This window comes from Eupeodes corollae, chromosome 3 (assembly GCF_945859685.1).
Source record: "Eupeodes corollae chromosome 3, idEupCoro1.1, whole genome shotgun sequence".
Taxonomy (NCBI): Eukaryota; Metazoa; Arthropoda; class Insecta; order Diptera; family Syrphidae; genus Eupeodes; species Eupeodes corollae.
The window spans coordinates 45,705,986-45,725,355 of record NC_079149.1 but is presented as its reverse complement, the minus strand read 5'-3'; the positions used below and the strand labels follow the sequence as shown (position 1 = coordinate 45,725,355).

The window sequence follows — 19,370 nt, the reverse complement described above, 5'->3', positions numbered from 1 at the left end:
AGACGCACAATTTATAAGTAACTATTCAAACTCCAGCAAATAATAATTAATAGGGAAATAGTGTGTTTGATTCTTTGTTCATTAAAAAAAATTACATTTTGTTTTTGTTAATGGGGAATTACTATCCATAGCTTAAGCCTTATTTCAAAGTTCAAAAAGCCCAAGCAGAACTTTAAACTCCTGATTAAAAATGATATTTGCAATCTATTTGCTATAGAAAACCTTCATAATTGTTATTCTAAATAATAATAATACTAAAATAACTCCATAAATCCAAGAGGTCGAAATTTATAAAAGTGTATTTAGATCCGTTTTTAGGTGAAATTTGTAAGTTACGAGGCTTGCTTATGAGGCCGACGATAACGAAAAATCAAAGCTGGTGTTTATGTGTCATGAAAAGACACCCAAAAGACGAAGCTTAAATATTTTGATAGGTATGTGGAAAATAAGTCTTCATATCTGCACAAAACATCCATAACCTATAAATAAAAATAGGAAACATACGCACAAAAATCAATCATTCATAATAAATAAGTAACTTCTTAATACAGACACGCGTTTCGTTAAATCTTCAGTTATGGTCAGTTCGTGTGGTGAATATAATATCTATGATGTTATTGCCAAACCAGCGTCTATAGGTTCGTTTATTTTATAGGTACAATAAATGGCTATTACTCTTTTCGACCAAGTTGTCGTCAGTTCAGTTCATATCCACACCACGCATATCGAGCGACGACCAACGACCAACGATCGTCCTGAAAATGTTACAAATAATAGCTTCATACTCTGTCATAACCTTATAAAATATATTTTACGATTATTGTTTGTTATTATGTCGGGCATAAAGGCTCATGATGGCTGGCCTAAGTCACATGCGTCTTATAGTACCATCTTTTAATTAGATTTCCTCACCACGTACATAGTTAGTTTTTTTTTCTTCCATCATTATGTCCATCTAAGCCACGTGGACGAAGTCTCCTTATTTTGGTGGGTTGATTCATTCGAAGGGCTTTGCCTAGAACAATATTTTGGTTGGGGTGGCTAAAATTCTTTTGGTTATAATATGTGGTGATGGTTGTTATATATTCCATAATTTTTGCTGCTAATTGAATTGCCTTAATAAAAGTCTTGATGAAATTAATTTTTTTCTCTCTCTCTCTTCGGTATTTTTAGATGCTTTCTACACATTTAGGGGTCATATATCAAAAAGGAAGTATGTTAGTAATCCTGTTAATATTATGACTACGAAGAAGACGACATTTACGCTTATGAAACTAATTAAACCTTTCATAAATTCTCTAAATGACAAATGCTAAGATATGTGAGAGTATGAGCAAATGAAATGCTTCTTAGTAAAAGTTGCCAAAAGCCCTAGCTAAAATTCCTATAAATCTTCATTTATTATAACATCGTTTATATAACTGGCTTAGGGTTTGAATGAAACTTGTGAGAGGTTCGTATAGTAATTTTGATTTTATCAACCAGAATTGAGGAACAATTTTAACAAGAGAAAATAGGTACTATAGACTAATTTTCATATTTTGGTATATTTGGGACTTGGGAGTTATATAAGAACTCAGGAAAAGCACTAACTCTTGTCATGTGTCAATAGATTGATGTTAATTTATATAGGGGGAGCTTTAAGTCTATGTAAGTTCCTCATGAGATACTGGATAATATTTTCATGCAAGAACTAAGTTTAAATAAATTTATACAATTCCATACTTTTGGCACAAAGAAAAGAAAATAAGGACACTTTAAAAAACAAACAAAATTTAATGTATTATTTTACTGCATATGAGAGTAATACCTTAAAAAGCTGTGTGTTTAACAACGTCATAACAAAATTTCAAAGGTTAAGTACCTTTATAGAAACTTTCCCTATGGCAACCTAAATAATTTCCCTCTTTTTCAGTTTTTTGTTTTACTGTATAGTGTATACCTACCTATCTAGTACGTAGGACCTCCCTTGTTTTGCATTATCCTAATCGAAATGCAAATAGTCTACATCTGCAATGGAAATCCCTGCATTTTGTCTTGTGTCTTCTTTAAACCAACAAGCTTTTTGTATATAACATTCCATATGGGATTGGCATAGCTATGGTTTGTAGGTAAGTATCAAGCAAAAGATGTATATCGCCAATCCTTTTTATGGTCTACATCCTTGTTTAGATAAAAGTTAAACAGAATGCTTAGGATTTTATTTTTATTTGCTTTCATGATTACACGAAAAGATGAAATGTTGACTTTTCCGTAATAATATTGCCAAGCACCAAAACATAACCTCAAAGGCAAAAGCATGACCAGACAACTGCTCTATAATAAAAGTTTGTTTCGTCCTTTTTTCTTCTCTTTCGCTAACTCCAATTTAAGTGCATATATAGTGCAGCTTTTTTGTCTGGGCTATATGTACCTACCTACGAAGAGCCTTTTGGTACACGTCAATAAACATTTACTTAGGGACCTAACCTATTCAGCCAACCGCTATATACCGACCAACACCCACTCTGAAAAACGTTATTATTTGAACACAAGGATGACTCTTTCCATCAAGAAAGCTCCTCTGGGGAAATGAAAATGATAACAAAATCATTTTCTTTTGGTTTTTCCAGCATATTTTGTTAATTTTCCGGTGGACGATTCCTATTTTTAATTTAGCAATAACCATTTTTTTTAATACGTCTTCGCCGCATTTTCATCTCAAAAGATTTATTTTAAATATGTTCTGGTGGTTAACCTTTTAGCTCATCAGCGACTATAAAAACTGTGAGTGCCAATTGCAAACGAATTAAGTCTAAGGACTCTCTCATACTTCTACTTTTTGCTGATAAAATAGAAAAGGTATAAATTTGTCATTATGAAGATGACGAGTCTTTTCAGTAATAGTTTAATTAATTCATTCTCGTCCTTTTATTGTGAATTTTTGTATCCTTAGAAGGATTTACCCATATGTTTAACTTTAACCTAGGCATTACAAAAACAGAAAACTTTAAACGATGCGACAAAAGTCAGGAAAGTATGCTGCAGCAATTTCGAAAAGAAAAATGTGAAACTGAAAGTTTTTCTTTCTTGTTGAAACTCTTCTTATTTCCCTTACATTTTGTTTGCCTCTGCAATTTATAGTTACCAGATGATATATTGGTTTTAAATAGGAATTATTTGAAAAAGAGAAAGTCAAGACAATAAGGACACATTCTAACAGAGGTGGGATTTTCATCAACATATCTGACAATAAGTGTCAAACAAAGATTTGAGGTCAAACATTAAAATGTTTACATGTTTAAATATCAAAAATGTTTTTTTAATAAAATGAACTCTTTTTTTTAAATAAAACGCTACAAACTCAAACATATTCATGTTTGTTGGACATGGTCTGCCCATGAACGCTCGACTTTTTTCGATGACTGAGCTTCGAAACGTTTGGAAGAGGATCCTGATGACGAGGCCTATTTTTGGACGAATGGCTGTGTAAACAATCAAAATTGCCATATATAGGAAGAAACCATATAACGCTAGGTTGACCAGGTGACAATGCCCCTTTAAAAAGTGATCGTTTGGTGTGTATTTTGGCCCTTGGCGTAGTTAAATAAATAAATTGGGCGCAACAGTTCGTTGAGAACTTGGGTCTAGTTACTTATAGCTCTCAACCATTCCAGTGTGTGAGTAATTTTGTCAGGGATTGAAGGGACCTACACCTAATTTGAGAAAGCCTTTTCATGACAAGAATTACTTTTGGAGAACCTGTCAATTTCTCGCAAGACGCGGTACCCGAAAAAAAACTTTAGATGGCTTGAGCAAGGATCGAACCCAAGACCTATGGCATTACAGTCCAACGTACTAACCATCATGCTTCTGGTACTACTACTACGGCGAAGTAATTGGTCCATACTTTTTTATAAACAACGTTAGTGAGGCGGTCACCGTTAACTAATTTCTTATGGCCCAAATCAAATATGCACCTAGACGACATGTGGTTTCAGCAGGTAGGCTAGGCACTACGTGCCAAACGCATCAATTAACATGAATTTTTCCCCAAGGTCATGTGATTTGACCCCGCTAGATATTTTCCTGTGAGGTTTCCTGGAGTCGTAGATCTGTGCAACAAAATCTCAATCGACCGATGCCCTAAAGTTAAATACATCACAGACTATCGCTTAAATTCAGCTATACGTATCTATGCGCTAGATTCATGGAAAATTTGACCACTCGGATCCGAAGCCGAGGGGGGCATTTGAAGGATGTCAAATTCCACACTTAATGGCCTTTTTATAAAAAAAAAATAATTTTGTTAATACCTCACACACAGCTTGTTTAATTCCATTTCAACATTTACCCGCCCTTATTGAAAACCCCTTAATTCTCTATTAATGTTAGAATAAGTTGTTCTAAGAAAAAAAATATTTTGAGCTGGTCATTTTAGCTAGTTAAGGCTACAGCCTTTTAGGATGAAAATGATGCTAGAGTGCGACTCACATGGATAACTTACCATTACCCCTCTGTCAATATTTGTAAAATATTTACAAGATATCAATGACTTTCTTAGTTCTCAAGATACTTCAGTCAGAAACTGCTTTTTATCAGTTTTTGGTTGTTATGATAAAATTTTTCTAAAAGTTAACAACAAAACTTTGCTAAAATAAGTTTGATGTTTGAATATTCTTCTTGTACCTGAAATTTTTAGTCGAAAACCAATGTTTGTAGTATTTTTTTAATGTTCTTATTTCATTTGTTGGAAAAATAGTGGACCGTTTTTTTTTTCAATTTATACCAATTTGGACTGACGTAACAATGTATAATATACAGTTTAATTAAAGTAATTAGAATTATTAGTTCGAGAGATATTTAAGGTCAGCACATTTTTTTTAATTGCAACAAAACCACTGTCTCAGCTTTTTTTAGAGTCCTTACTCCATTTTTTTTTTTTGTTATTATTTGTAAAACTGATTTTATTTTTTAGACGATATCTCTTCTGATTCTTGAAATATGGTTGACGAAAAAAGGTATTCCAAACGTACGAACCCACATACATAGACGTCTTTCTTATAACCTTTTATTTAGATTCTAGGGACCCTGAAACTTTGAGAAATGTCTGTCAAAAATCACAACTACTTCTTATGGGAAGTTGAAACAACACTATACAATTATTATCATCATTAGCCTTACAACCGGAAATTTTGGCTCTAACAGCCTTTCAAACTCCAAACCACAAATTCTTATTTTAAGCCCATGTATACAAATAAGCTATAAGCGATCATGACAGTTATGTGATGACCTAATTTTGTGTTCATCTAAATCACAGCATCTATGTATACTTTAAAGTGCTTAATGTAAGCCTCTGTGGAAAATGATTAGCCACTAGTTATCCATACCACTGCAACGGGTCCAAACGTGGGCTGGAATGCCTTTTACAAAGAACCCGAAGTCTTGCATCTGTTATGAGTACTGGAGAGACCATATTTAAACAAAAGAAACAAATGCTTAAAAGGCTGAAGTAAAACTTTTGACATAATACTTTTTCACGTCCATGATATTTCTAAGGCCGCTTGCCCGCGTGCGTCGCAAGTATAAACGTATCTTTGAGAGTGCCCCTCCCATCAAATCAAAAGTCATATTTTGTATGTGCAGTGTGATAGGTACTAATTCCATATTTCGAAAGGATTTGTTGAACTTTCATCAATTTCGATTTAATACTATAAAGTCCTAGATACGGATTATCACTAGATGAGAAAAATTTCCGAGACAAAATTTACATAGACTCACTGAGACTGATCTCGTGAAACTTTTCGGATTGTTAAATAAATTGCTTATTTTGTTTTATATAATAAACAGGCAATCAAGGGGTTATTAATACCCTTAACATGTTTAAAGTTTAAACACAGTGCGAGCTTTAGGAAAATAGTTAAGAATTAAAGAGGTGATTTCAATACAGTCTTAGTCTTAAAGTTTTGAATATGAAAATGAAAGGGAAAAACAGAGCTGGGTAAAGCACTCCAAATTCTCGATGTGCGTTTAAAATAGAATCTCTATACTTTAAAGTACGTCCGAAATTGAGCTCAAGGTTAAACTGATGTGCATTAATAGAAGTACGAGTATTACGGCTGAATTGTTTGAGGCTAATTCGACAGAAAACTGTTTATAAAAATATCGGTAGAAAAACGAAAGGCATGAAAAATTGCGGTGGTGTTCAAGTGACGTAATTGGTTCTTTTAAAATTCTATCGCATCTCATTTTCAAAGCTCTTTGTTGGATCCTGTCCAAAATACTTAAACTTGTTTTAGGGGCACCTGCCCAAATATGCGAGTTATATTCAAGTTTTGGACGAATGAAAGCTTTTATAAATTACATCCAGATCAGAAGAGGTGAAAAATTTCTTGCACCGTCGGAGAAATTTTAAGCACTTAGCAGCATTTTTGGCAATATCGAATATGTGATCATTCCATAAGAGGTGATCTGTGATATACATACCGAGTAATGAAAGTTAATTAGTTTCCTGAATGCAAGTGCCGCTTATGGATAGCGGCATTGGGGGCGGGTTACGCTTTAACGACAGGAGACAGCATTGATTTTTCGATGCATTAAATTCTACACGGTTTACGATTCCCCATTATACAATGCTGTCAAGATCAGAATTAAATAAGCTTATCATACGCTGCCGTTGAAGTTCAACATCCGAAGGACAAGGATATGAATCTAGAAACGAATATGAAAAGCTGAGGGTACTTTCGTCGGCGAAACAATTTAGCAGGTGAGAAGTTTCAAACAAAAGATCATTTATAAACATAAGGAAGAGCTTCGGAGTCAAAACGGAGCCCTGGGGCACATTAGTGTTTTTTTTTTGTGGATATCAGATTTGAACCCATCCAACACTACTTGAATTGAACGGTTCGAAAGGTAATTTCTAACCCAACGAAGAATAGATCTATCAATTCTAAAAACATGCATTTTCGATAAGAGAGCTTGATGCCAAACTCTTTGAAATGCCTTTGAAATATCAAGTGCATTAATTTTACTTGCTCCAGAACGATGTAAAGATTTGTTTCACTATTCAGTGAGATAAACTATGAGATCACCAATGGATCTATTGCTACGAAACCTATACTTCCGGTAAATAAGAAACTTTCGTTCTTCAAGATATTTCTTAAGCTGAAAATTAACCAGCGTTTCCATGACCTTGGAAAGAAGGGACGTGAGTGCTATTGGGCGATAGTTAGAAAGGAACAAATACTGTTTTCTATCCGCTCGGAAAGAGACCTGTAGACGTAGAGTAGGAAAGATGGAAAAGCCTTCGCAGTGGTTTTGCCAGCGTGTAAGAACACATCTTCCGAACAATAGTGGGAATACTGTCCGGGCCAGCAGATTTGTGCATGTCAAGATCTTTCAGTACTCTTGCAACTGCACGAGTGCGACCAATTAAAGTTCCTGAAGAATTAATTGTGACCGTCCCAGTTCGTTTTCTTATATTGCCAAACGGTTCTCATAGGAGTTTTTTCTTTAACTGGGTTTTTAGACATAAGAATTTTGCAGATACGATACAATTACAATGGTCTGATGTGCCTATAGTGGCGGTAATACACTGATTGTGTATTTATAAGGATCAGAAGTAAGAAACAAGTCTAGGGTATTGGCGGATTAAACTGCAACGTCAAGGATTCGAATTGGCTCATCGACAAGCTGAGTTAATTGATTTATCTCGGCAAAGACCTCAACATACCCTCCTTCCGGCGTTGACTAGCCATATTATTTAATATTTTATTCTATTTATTTATACAAAACGTTCTTGATGGAAAAAAGTTGTCCAGATTAAAAAAAAATAATATTAATTCCTAAAAACTGTCAAACGTAATTAAAAAAAGAGCATCTCAGTATGTAGACTTAAGTTTAATCTTAAAACTTTAAATTAAATTAAATTGGGTGGCGCTACAGTCCGTTGGGAACCAGAGCCTAGTGACTTACAACTCTCAACCATTCCTATGTGCGAGTACTGTAGTCAGGAATGGAAGGGACCTACAATTTAAGGCCGAATCCGAACGGCTAATTTGAGGAAGCACTTTTTCATGACAAGAATTACTCTTGAAGGATTTGTCAATTCCTCGCAAGAGGCAGTACCCGCGAAAATTATTTTTTTTCAAAATTAAGGTGGCACAGGCAGGGATTGAACCTAAGACCCCTTGCATAACAGTCCAACGCACTAACCATCATGCCACGGGTACTACTTAAAACTTTAGACAAAATTAAAAAAAAAAAAACAAATCTAGAATAGACTAGGTGAAGTGATATCTGTGAGATCAAGACGATACATTAGACTGGACTGATATTTCTCTAATTCGACGAAACTGACTAGAGACTAGCAAAAGTTTCCCCAGGTCCCGTCCCATTGCCGGCCTTACTCACTTTTACAAATATAATGTTACAGTAGAAAAAAAGCTTTTAAACGTGTAACTTAATTTTGAATATAACAAAAGTCAACAAATTCCCTATAGACGAAATATGTGTCTACTATTATTTTTAAATCAACACTAAAACCATTCATATTTCATGTTATAACTTTAGTGATATTTTTTGCATTTTAAAAATGTCCGTAAGTTAACAGATATAAAACGCTTATCCTAACCACTAGGGATGTGTACGTACATAACCAAATAACATTATTGAAAACCTACGTATTTATATAACTCCCATTTCTATACAATGCTACCGCCGCCGCCACCGTTTAACTATTTCAATTGCTAACGATAACCAATAGTTAAAAACACCATCAGAAAAGTGCCAATTTTAATCCCTGTTCTATGGCATGTAATAAATTTCATATCATATCCAAATAAACGACTGTTATTATAAGTTAGCAGGTGCATATCCTTGCCACATAAATTTTGCAACAAATTGTCATTTTAATCCCATCGGCTCACGAAGGACTCAATCCTAGAAATAAAAAAGTATATAAATTATGTTGAATTATTGTGATTTTAAATATTTCGACAGTGAAATTGTTTGAGTTAAATTCTATTTTTCTATTTTTTCGAGTTGAAGGAAGGATTAAAAAAATGTCATTTGAAAATATTCCAATTTTGTCAATTAACGTTAAGATTTGGAAATTTTGGTCTGTAATATTGTCACATACTTGGAGGCGATATATTTTTGTCGGACCAATTGCCATTATGAATGTACTGCAATTTGTATTTTTGTATCAGAAATGGGGCGAAGTGGATACGTTCATACTGAACGCATTTTACGCGATGGCAATTTTTAACTCCTTGCTGCGGACTGTAATGGTGATATTCAATCGGGCGAGATTTGAAAATTTTATGACAGAATTGGCAGCCCTATATGTTGATATTGAAGTGAGAAGAATCTGACAATTATTTGGAAAGTGTTTTAAAAAATTTCTTAAAATATTTTTTTCTTAAGGAAAGCAACAATCAATCAGCGATAGAAACCTTAAAAAAGGCAACTGAGGAATCAAGGAAAATATCAACTTTTAATTTGACTGCTTCGTTCTTTGATCTGATTGGAGCACTTCTTTATCCAGTCTTTAGCAAAACCAAAGGTAGGAGTTCTATAAAATAAACTTATGACAATTGATCACGAAACTTGAGAAGTCAAAACTACTGAAGTAAGGATCAAGTATTGAACCTTGATTTTGATGGTTGAGCAACTAGACTTTAATGCCTAATTTGAAGTCTTTACAAAAATGGTCTCATTCAAGATTAAGTCATCCGATTTTAATCAGACTTATAATATCATATGTAGTACTCGTGGCATGGTGGTTAGTGCGTGTGACTGCCATGCGAAAGGTGTTGGGTTCAATCGCTGCCCGTGGCACCTAAACATTTGTGCATGGGTACAGCCTCTTTCGAGGAATTGTGAAATCCTCCAAGAGTAATTACTGTGATAAAAAGTTCATCTCGCACGACTCGCACACAGGAATGGTTGAGAGTTGTAAGTCACTAGAACCTGATTCTCTAAGGACTATTTCACCACCTAATTTATTTTAATTTTTATAATGTCATATGAAATTTGTTGTGTGCATTTTGGCATATACGTAATTTTTTAGAGGACACACATTTCAGGCCACTGTGCCGGATACGTACCTTATGTTAATTCATAATTTTTGTTGAAATATTTATGCTTGATTTGTATGAAACGGACGGGTTATAAAACGGACACTAGGTTAGATAAGTTTAGATTAAATTCTTTATTTCAATAATAAAACTACATTAATTTAATGCTAAGAATATAAGGGCATAGCGTTCTTGCCGTCTGCTTGATAGACATTTTAGTTAAAAATAGTTTAACATTATGAGTTTTTTTATTTGTTTTTCTTGTGTTTAGTATACGAAAATAAAAACGGTATTTTTTTGTGATTTTCATAACAATTTTCAAATATAACAGATAAATAGTTTAATTACTTGAATATTTATAAAAAAGAAGATAAATAAAAAAGTTTTGAATGATTTTATAATCTTTAAAGATATCTATACAATTTTGACATGATTTGAAACACAAAAAATATGAGTTTAAATAGCTCTATTTTTTTTCGTTTTTTCTTTTTTTTCGTTTTTACATACTCAGTGATTCGAGACTTAAAACATCAATTTTGCCGTGATTTGAAACACAAAATCTTTAAAATAAACTTTACCGTTTTTAAAAACTCTTTTTGTAGATGAAAACAAGTTCTATTTTGCCATAACTGGATACATGACTGATCACAAGCTACTTCTATAAGCTAAAGCATGTTTGCAAAATTAAAAGAAATTGGTCCAACCACTCAGCCCGTTAAGAATGTCAATAAGTTGGTCCATAGACCAATGCACAGAGTGCAAAATTTGTGAGAGGTCTGATATATGGGGGACAAAGGTGAGATTAAGGATCTCGTCTCTAGCTTTAAAAATGGGGCCGATAGCTTCCAGAGTCATCTCTTTACAAAAATAGTTTGAAGTTGAGAACAATTTATGGTTTAAGCGCTTGTATATGTTTCTGCTTGCCGATGAGGATGCTCTTTGCAGGTGTTCTAAATAAAGTTTTTTCATCAATTTTAGCTATCAAAACCGTGAACATATTTTGCCATTCCTCTTTATTATTTTCCCTTAAGGAGAGTACTATATCAACTCCTGCAGCAAGCGCGTTCCATTCTCTGAAGGGAGATGCATTTGAACGGAGCAGTCTTATCAAGATCAAGCCCATTTTCTCTTTACATAATTTTAGCTTAATAGTCGGAATGCCGTTTCAGATTCTGAATATATATCGGTGCTTTTCCCCTCTATTTGACCATATCCAAAAGATTGAACCCGGTAACATAAGCAAGTATTTATTGTTGCATTGAAGACTCTGTACTTTGATGAGAAGTCGATAAATTGGTTGCTAAAAAAATTGGGCCACATCAGGTTTAGGGGCAGTTTGGCCTCCCTGGTTTTCTCTTTCGCATGATTGCTCCAGTTAAGGTTATAGGTCAGCAATACACATAGATATTTAAACTCACTCACAATTTCAATACGCTCGTTGTTGATGTTCCATGATTCTTCAGCACGTCGTGCACGCTGCCTAGGTTCATATATCATAATCTTGGTTTTTCTAGCATTGAATCGTAAGCCCCATCTGCATACAGTGCAACTTTATTCAAAGATTCGCCAAATATTACAATTCCCGGTAGGATTTCACAAACTGCATCAATAAAAAGTGCAAACAAAATGGCACTTAGATTACATCCTTGGGGAACTCCCGCCGCTGTCTCAAAACTTTCGGATAAGTTGTTGTCATCCCATACTGAGGCTTTTGTTGAACTCACAAAGTTAGAATAAAAAAGTAGACATTTTTTCGAAAGGCCAATAGAAGATAGTTTGTAAATCAATGCTTGTCGATTGACCGTATCAAAAGCAGCTTTGAAGTCAATGAAGCAGCTGTAAAGCTTTTTCTTTTTCTCCAAATGTCGTCTTGATAATGGAAAAACGTGGTCTACCGTTGAGACACCGGATCGAAACCGATAATAAAAGTTAATTCACCGCCAGCGTCACTTTTGGAAACCCTGTTCAACACAAAAAATCCAAAGTTTTGAAGAGCTCTATCAGACTTCTCCCGTTTAGATTAGACCAAACCATCTTTAGAGTTTCTTCTCGTATTAAAAACCGTTCCAGAATCTGTATAATGGGATATAGAGTTTTTATATTCGCCAATTCGAGCGTTAAGGTCCCCTATAAGCATTATATTTCCAAGAGAGTTGCAATTAATTAACGGACACTATAGATATCTCAAAAACTTCTGAACGAAAAAAATATTGTTTTGGTTGTTGGCCACACTGATGAACATAGATAAATCCACAATAATGACAGACTATGGCATCCTTAAACTTAATACTTTTGCGCACGTGTTTAAAGCTCATTAGTTTTGTAAAAATAAGCGCACATTTGCAAATTGAATAAAAATTCAATATTATCTTGACCTACAATTGTGGTATTTTTATCTGTTGTGATAATTTGTCAAAAAGATAAGGAGCGGTGATTTATGATTTATAGTTCGATCAAATCTTATAAACTTCGAACCAAAGATCTTTTCAAAAATTTAAGATTATGACTTTCAACTAATTTTAAATTATATGAAATATTGTTTTCAAAATTCGGAAAATTTTTGAGAAAAATTGGATTGACAGGTTTTTACAAAAAATAAAAACCGACAAAAAAAAAACATACTTAAACTTGGTAAAAATTTACTAACGACTCAAAAATCTTTTAAATATAAAAAAAATGTCTTCAAGCTCTTTAAATTTCACCGAAAATATTGTTTTCGATATTCAGTAGTTTTTTTTATAAAAAACAACTGTCCGTTTTCTCATAAAAAAATAGTACGCAAAGTTGGTAAAAATTGATGTTCAGTTCTTGATATCTCTCAAATTAATTTCGTATTTGTAATAATTTAAGAAATCCCACTAAAATCATCCCAGCCTCTTTTGTTACTTTTTATAATGTCATATGAACTTTTTTTTGTGCATTGTGCCGTATACGTAATTTTTTAGAGGACACACATTTCAGGCCACTGTGGCGGACACGTACCTTATGATAATACAAATTTTTTTTTGTTGAAATACGAGTATTTATGCTTGATTTTTGTACAATGCTTAATTCGTTTTATGTAACATATTAATTGTTGTTGTTTTAATATTTTAAGTTCACCCGTTTGGAGTGGCAATTCCTGGCATCGATGTTACCTTATTCCCTTTCTACGAAATCATATATTTTATGCAGCTTTCATTTCCTGTCATCCTCACATCAATGTATATGCCATTCGTGAGTCTCTTCGTATCGTTTGCAATGTTTGGAACAGCAGCTTTAAAAAACATCCAAATGCAGCTCAGAAATTTATACAGCCTTAATCAATCCGAAGAACAAATGTATCATGACCTAATCGCATGCATTTCATATCATGCCAGAATTATGAGGTAAAAATATGTAGATATTCATATGAGATAAAAAAATACTATTTTTTACTTTTAACAATAGATTTGTCGAGGACTTAAATTCCTTGGTAACTTACATCCTGTTTGCAGAGTTTATGATTTACTCCGTGATTCTTTGTGCATTACTCTTTTGTTTGAATATTGTAAGAGTTTTATTACTGCGAGTATAAACAGAAAAAGGAAGTAAGTTAATGAGGAAAAATTATAATTTTATTGTTCTCAGATTGAGTCGGTAATGCAGAAAATTGCAGTCATAATGTACATCATGACGATGCTTTACGTCCTCTTCACATATTACTGGCAAGCTAACGAACTTTTGACTGAGGTAATAATTCTTGAATTCTTGAAATATTTTTTGCATTCCTAATGTTATCCATTAATATAATCTACCTTGGTTTACTTTATTTTGGGTGAGGGGTCTAAAAGAGCATTAAGGTGTCTGTTGCAGCATATGATGTTGAATGGTTTCATTGCAGTGGACGATTTAAAAAGACGTTACTTTGTTTTATAATGAGGACTCAAAAACCATTGGTGGTATACACAATATACAACATTGTTTTTAATTAAATACATTTATTATTTTATTGTTTTATTTTTGCAGATAATGTTGGGGAATGTTTATCCAATGTCTCTTGAGACTTTTCAATCACTTTTGAATGCATCATATTCATATTTTACTTTGTTACGAGAAGCTTATAAGTAAAACTGTCCGAATCTTAAACTTCTTATTAATATTATTTTTATGAGTTTCGAACTTATGTAGCTTCAATAATAAAAATGAAAATTGTTTTAATAACATTGGTTGAATTTTATTTGAATAACGAATAGGTCCTTATGGTGGTCAACCTTACTTACTTAAGGTGGCTCTACAATCCTGTGTGAACTAAGTCCTCACCCAACAAACTTCTCCATATAGCTCGGTACCTAAATAGATGTCTCCAGTTTGGCGCTCCAAGTTGAGTGTGGTCACTTTCAACTTGTGCGCGCCACATCATCTGCTGTCTTCCTCTACTGCGCTGTTCTGTGGTTGTGGATTCGAAGACCTTTTGGGTCGGAGCATTGGTTTCCATGCGCTCTACGTGACCCAGACATGTTGGATTTTTAACCTTCTGGCTAAGTCTACTTAACTCTTCTTCGACGCATTGGGACCGTAAATCGCACGAAAAACTTTTCTCTCAAAACGGCCCAAGATGTTTTCATCCCCTTTTGTCATATACCATTCTTCTGCATCGTATAGCAAGACGGGGATGATAAGGGTCTTATATAGCGACACTTTGGCCCAAAGAAACAGCGGTTAGTAAGAGTTATTCTTCGTTTGATCTCAGCGCTGGTGCTGTTTTCTGCGATTGCAGTAGAGCCTAGGTAGTCGAAGTCCTTGACTACCTCAAAGTTACGTCTGTCGATTGTGACGTTTTGACCAAAACGTTGGTGTTGTAGATCCTGTCTTAACGGCAGCATGTACTTTATTTTTGCCCTCATTAACCGTTGAACCCATTTTTGCTGCCTCTGCCTCAATACTCACAAAAGCCTAATTGACATCACGCTGAGTTCTCCGATTATGTCAATGTCATCAGCAAATGCTAGTATTTGGACAGACTTTTGAAAGATGGTGCCTCTAGTGTTGATGTTTGAGTTCTGCTCTATTCTATCAAGTATGATGCTAACAAACCGCCTAATGCCTTTTTTTGACAACGATTGGTCTGTAAAATTATTTCTCCAAGTTCATCCTATGGCAGGGATGCCAAAACTAGACATGGATCTATACAGCTCGTCCCTGTAGATGCTGTCATATGCGGCCTTGAAATCGATGAAAAGACGATGGGTGTGGATTTGATGTTATTGGTTTTATCCAGGATCTGCTGCAATGTGAATATTTGATCGACTGTGTACTTTCCTGGTCTAAACCCACACTGATAAGGACCAATCAGGTTGTTGACGATAGGCTTTAGACGTTCACATATTACGGCAGAGAAGCAATGTTAAGTAGACTGATTCCTCTATAGTTGGTGCAGTTTAGAGGATCTCTTTTTTTCAGGATCGGGTTCCATTCATCGAGCATGCTTTCTTCCGATCATATCTTACAGCCTTAACCAACTTATCTCCAGCTGTTTTAAAGAGTTTGGCATTCAGCTTAGATATAACAATCTTTAATTCGTCTTATTCGGGGGGACGGGATTGCTTTCGTCGTCTATGTTGAATGGATCATCTTGCCTGACAATGGAACTCAGTTCATCGTCACCGTATTACAGTCTACAGAAGTGGTCCTTGCATATCCTCAGCATTGACTGCGGTTCCGTTACGATGTTTCCACTTTGCCTTTGCAGCCTTCAGTTCTAGGTTTATGTAGCTGTGAATTTCGTTTCACCTGTTCATAAAACTTTCGAACTTCATTACTGCTTTTAAACCTCTCAACATCTTCGACCGCACGCTTCTCATGCCCTCTCTTTCTCCTTCTGAGAAGTCGGCATTCCTCTGATCGCCTCTTCTGCTCATAGAGCTCATTAGCAGCTCTCGTCCTTTTATGCAGCGCCGCTTTGGGTGCCTGATGTTTGGCTGCATTCGCCTGCCGACATTCCTCATCAAACCAGGGGTTCCTTGTTGGTGGCTGCTTGAAACCCAGCAGAGGCGGCTTCTCTGATTGCATTTTGGCATTGTTTTCACTGGTTTTCGATACATTGTGTTGGCGGCAGAGAACTTCGAGAGAGGTTACTTGTAACTCGGTCGGAAAAGGATTTGGCGATCTCTGGTGATTGTAGCCGTTCGACGTTGTACCTTCTCCCAGCACCTCCCTGTTTTGCCTTTGGTCTGGAAACCCGAAATGCTACCTTGGCTACAACGAGGTAGTGGTCCGAGTCGATGTTAGCTCCTCGGAAAGTTTGGACATCCATGATGATGGAAGCGTGTCTTGCGTCGATCGCAATATGGTCAATTTGGTTGACGGTAGATTGATCTGTAGAAATCCTATTTCCTTTGTGGATGTTGAGGCGTGGAAAACGCGTACTGACTACCATGAAGAAGTAGACTGATGCTCCTATAGTTGTTGGAATTTAGAGGGTCTCCTTTTTTCAGAATCGGACAAACAATACTAAGGTTCCAATAATCGGGCATGCTTTCATTCGACCATATCTTACAGATACGTAGGTGCACGCTTTTAACCAAATTACCTCCAACTGCTTTGTAGAGTTTGGAATTCAAGCCATCTGCTGCAGTGGTTTTGTTAGACTTCAGCTTAGAAGTGGCAATATTTACTTCGTCTAAGTTAAGAAGATGGGATTGCCTGAATGCGGAATTCGGTTCGTCGTTGCCGTTATTACAGTGTTGGTAATGGTTTACCTTGCCATCAATAAATATCATATAAAAGTGTATACATAAATGGCTCAGAATTAAATTTATTAAGTTCAAGGCTTTAGAGGGGTTTCATGAATACAGCTGTTATTTTTGGACATTCACTACAAAAATGGTGAACATTTTGCAATCGCAGTTTGTAAAACTGAAGTATTTTGGTTTGTCGCAGTGATTCAAGTAATTACTCTGTACCTATATCCGAAAAAATACTCTGAATGAATACATTTTTTCTTTTTTCAACACTTCGCTAAAAAAGTGCGTTAATCTCATCTGTGAAAGTAGAGCAACGTATAACTGGTAAAGTCTGTCCGAAAAGTTTTATTAAATCTGGCATAGCTCTGTTTGATGCATAGTGGTGATGCTATTAAATTGTAGCTCATGCATAACGTTTGGAAGTTTGGCAATGCGCCATCTATTGAATACTTACTCAATCCAAACGATAGATGGCAGATGTTTCCATCTATCATTTGGACCTGACAGATAATTGTAACTGTCAAATAATAGACAAATAACTTGCAATAAAATAATATTGCGATCATAAATGTAAGTTATCCCATCTTTCAAGTTGGATCAAACTGCATAGGTGTACAAATTTGGCTGAAATCGGTTAGGTACAGTTTAGAAGTTCATCGCGGAAAATCATAGTGACCCGTAATTTATATATATATATATTGTGACGTTATAAAAAAATAGGAAGTGCAAATAAATAATTTGAAAAAATAAATAATGAAGAACTGAAAATTAAAAATATTTGTCATCTCCATTATTTTATAATCAAAACATGATATTATCTGATAATCTTATTCAACAAAGAATAATGTTTTTGAGACCCAGTGAAATTAAAAACAAAAATTGAACAAACAACTTTCAAAAAAAAAAACTGTTAATGAAATTTTAATTTCTGATTAACATTTCTTGAAAAAGTATAAAATTTAATTCATTTTATAAAATTTTGATGCTTAGAAAAAGTTATAACAAAATTCAATCGACTGTTTTGTTTTGTAAAAAACCTGACAAAAACACAACACTAAATTGGCTTAACGTCCCGAAAAACTTGGAAAACAGCTTGATTTAACAAATTCTTCAAATGACGATTTGGCTTATTACCAGCAAATATATTTAGTTTACAATAAATTGAACTAATATAATACCCTTTCTAGTTATTTTTTATTTAAAGTCTATCTTTTGTAAAATTATTAACAACTTTCTATTATGGATTTCATTACGACTTCTTTTAAATTCAATCGTGCAGTCTCCTTTCGATCCAACGTAGCCATATATGAATATGGGAATAGAAATCTAAATTTGGATTCGTTTCGATTTCTCAATCCACTCTTGTAATCGGGGTTTTAGTTCACCATAATTCCAATAGTTTGGAATCCCCCCAAAGAACACGACCATTACATCTTTTCGCTGCTATCGGCCGCCATGACATATTTTAATATATATCCTCTCAGCTCTCAACTGTTTGTAAAATTCTTGTGTTCGCGTTTGTCTCGAATTCAAAATAAAAAAATTAATTAAAAATATTTATTTTCAATTTGCGGTAAAAAAAATTTAAACAAAATGTGAAGTTAGTTGTTAAGTTTAAGCTAATGCGATAAAAATATCGATTAATTGGGAGATTAAGTGTTTTTTCTTGTAAAATCTGAATTGCAGTAATATTATTTTCTTTTTCATTCATTCCTTAGCTCGGTCATCGTTGGTTGGTTGGTTGGTTGGTTTGTTCTGTAGTGTTGGTAATGTTAATTGGCGGTTCAATTTGAAAATTTGAATTCAGTATCTTTAGTGTAAAGTTCCATAGAGCAAAATAAGAAAATTTATTTTAATTGTGCAGTAAAAAAGTAAATAAAAATAAAAGTACGATTATTAAAAAATGGCATGAATCATGTGGTGTCTCGTAATGCGATCGGTCCCGGTTGTGTTGACAAAGAAGTAAATTTTTGAAGTCTCTTTTTAGAAAACATATTATTTTAATGAAAATGGGTAAGCAATTAAGCTAAGAACTTCAAGATTGAATTGAAGTTTTATCTGTTTTCTATTGTAATATTTGACTAGTTTTAGCATTTTTGAAATATTTTTGTAGTTTCTAATTTCGTGCTTAAAATATGTCGATTAAAATGATGGCGTGATGATATTTTATTTATGTGACGCCATGATATTTTTTACAACATAAAAGTATTACATTAATTTTGGAAAGATTATTTGTTTTGAAAGTTGAACTTGCCCCAACCCATGCCTTATCCCTGATTTTAGTTTCTGTTAGTGGTGAATATTTCGAATTGTTTGAGGCGTTAGCGAAGAATTAATGCGCCCTTTAATGCTTTTTTTAGGTTTTTTTTGCAATAAAACTGTCAATTCGAATTTTCTCAAAATTTTACAGAAAGTTGCAAACAATATTTTTTATAAAATAAAATTAATTTGAAGCCTAAATCTCAAATTTTTAAAAGGATATTTGAGTCAAAAATTAATTTTTACGAACTTTTAGTAATGGCTTTTTTAGGTTTTTATTTTTTGTAAGAAACTGTCAATTTGATTTTCTCAAAATTTTACTGAAGGTTGAAAGCAATATTTCTTATAA

General features: G+C 34.1%; 1 protein-coding gene across 2 annotated transcripts; it reads left to right on the top strand.

Moving 5' to 3' along the window:
* Positions 1 to 8,992: 8,992 nt before the first annotated feature.
* LOC129951262 (odorant receptor 43a-like) lies at positions 8,993 to 14,223 on the top strand. Of its 2 annotated transcripts, none has more exons than XM_056063346.1 (7): positions 8,993 to 9,338; positions 9,406 to 9,544; positions 13,156 to 13,426; positions 13,488 to 13,587; positions 13,668 to 13,769; positions 13,871 to 13,978; positions 14,046 to 14,223. In XM_056063346.1, exons 1-7 carry the CDS (start codon positions 9,042 to 9,044, stop codon positions 14,145 to 14,147), a joined length of 1,119 nt encoding a protein of 372 aa, XP_055919321.1. In that variant the 5' UTR covers positions 8,993 to 9,041; the 3' UTR covers positions 14,148 to 14,223. The 2 variants fall into 2 exon arrangements, with proteins under 2 accessions (XP_055919321.1, XP_055919322.1); XM_056063347.1 differs by having other exon boundaries at positions 13,860 to 13,978; positions 14,046 to 14,160.
* The last annotated feature ends 5,147 nt before the right edge of the window (positions 14,224 to 19,370 follow it).

Coding starts and splice junctions, on each gene's coding strand:
- LOC129951262 (XM_056063346.1), top strand. CDS start 9,042: ATGTCATTTGAAAATATTCCAATTTTGTCAATTAACGTTAAGATTTGG. Junction 9,545..13,155: donor AGTCTTTAGCAAAACCAAAG/GTAGGAGTTCTA, acceptor TAATATTTTAAG/TTCACCCGTTTGGAGTGGCA. Junction 13,588..13,667: donor TACTCTTTTGTTTGAATATT/GTAAGAGTTTTA, acceptor TATTGTTCTCAG/ATTGAGTCGGTAATGCAGAA.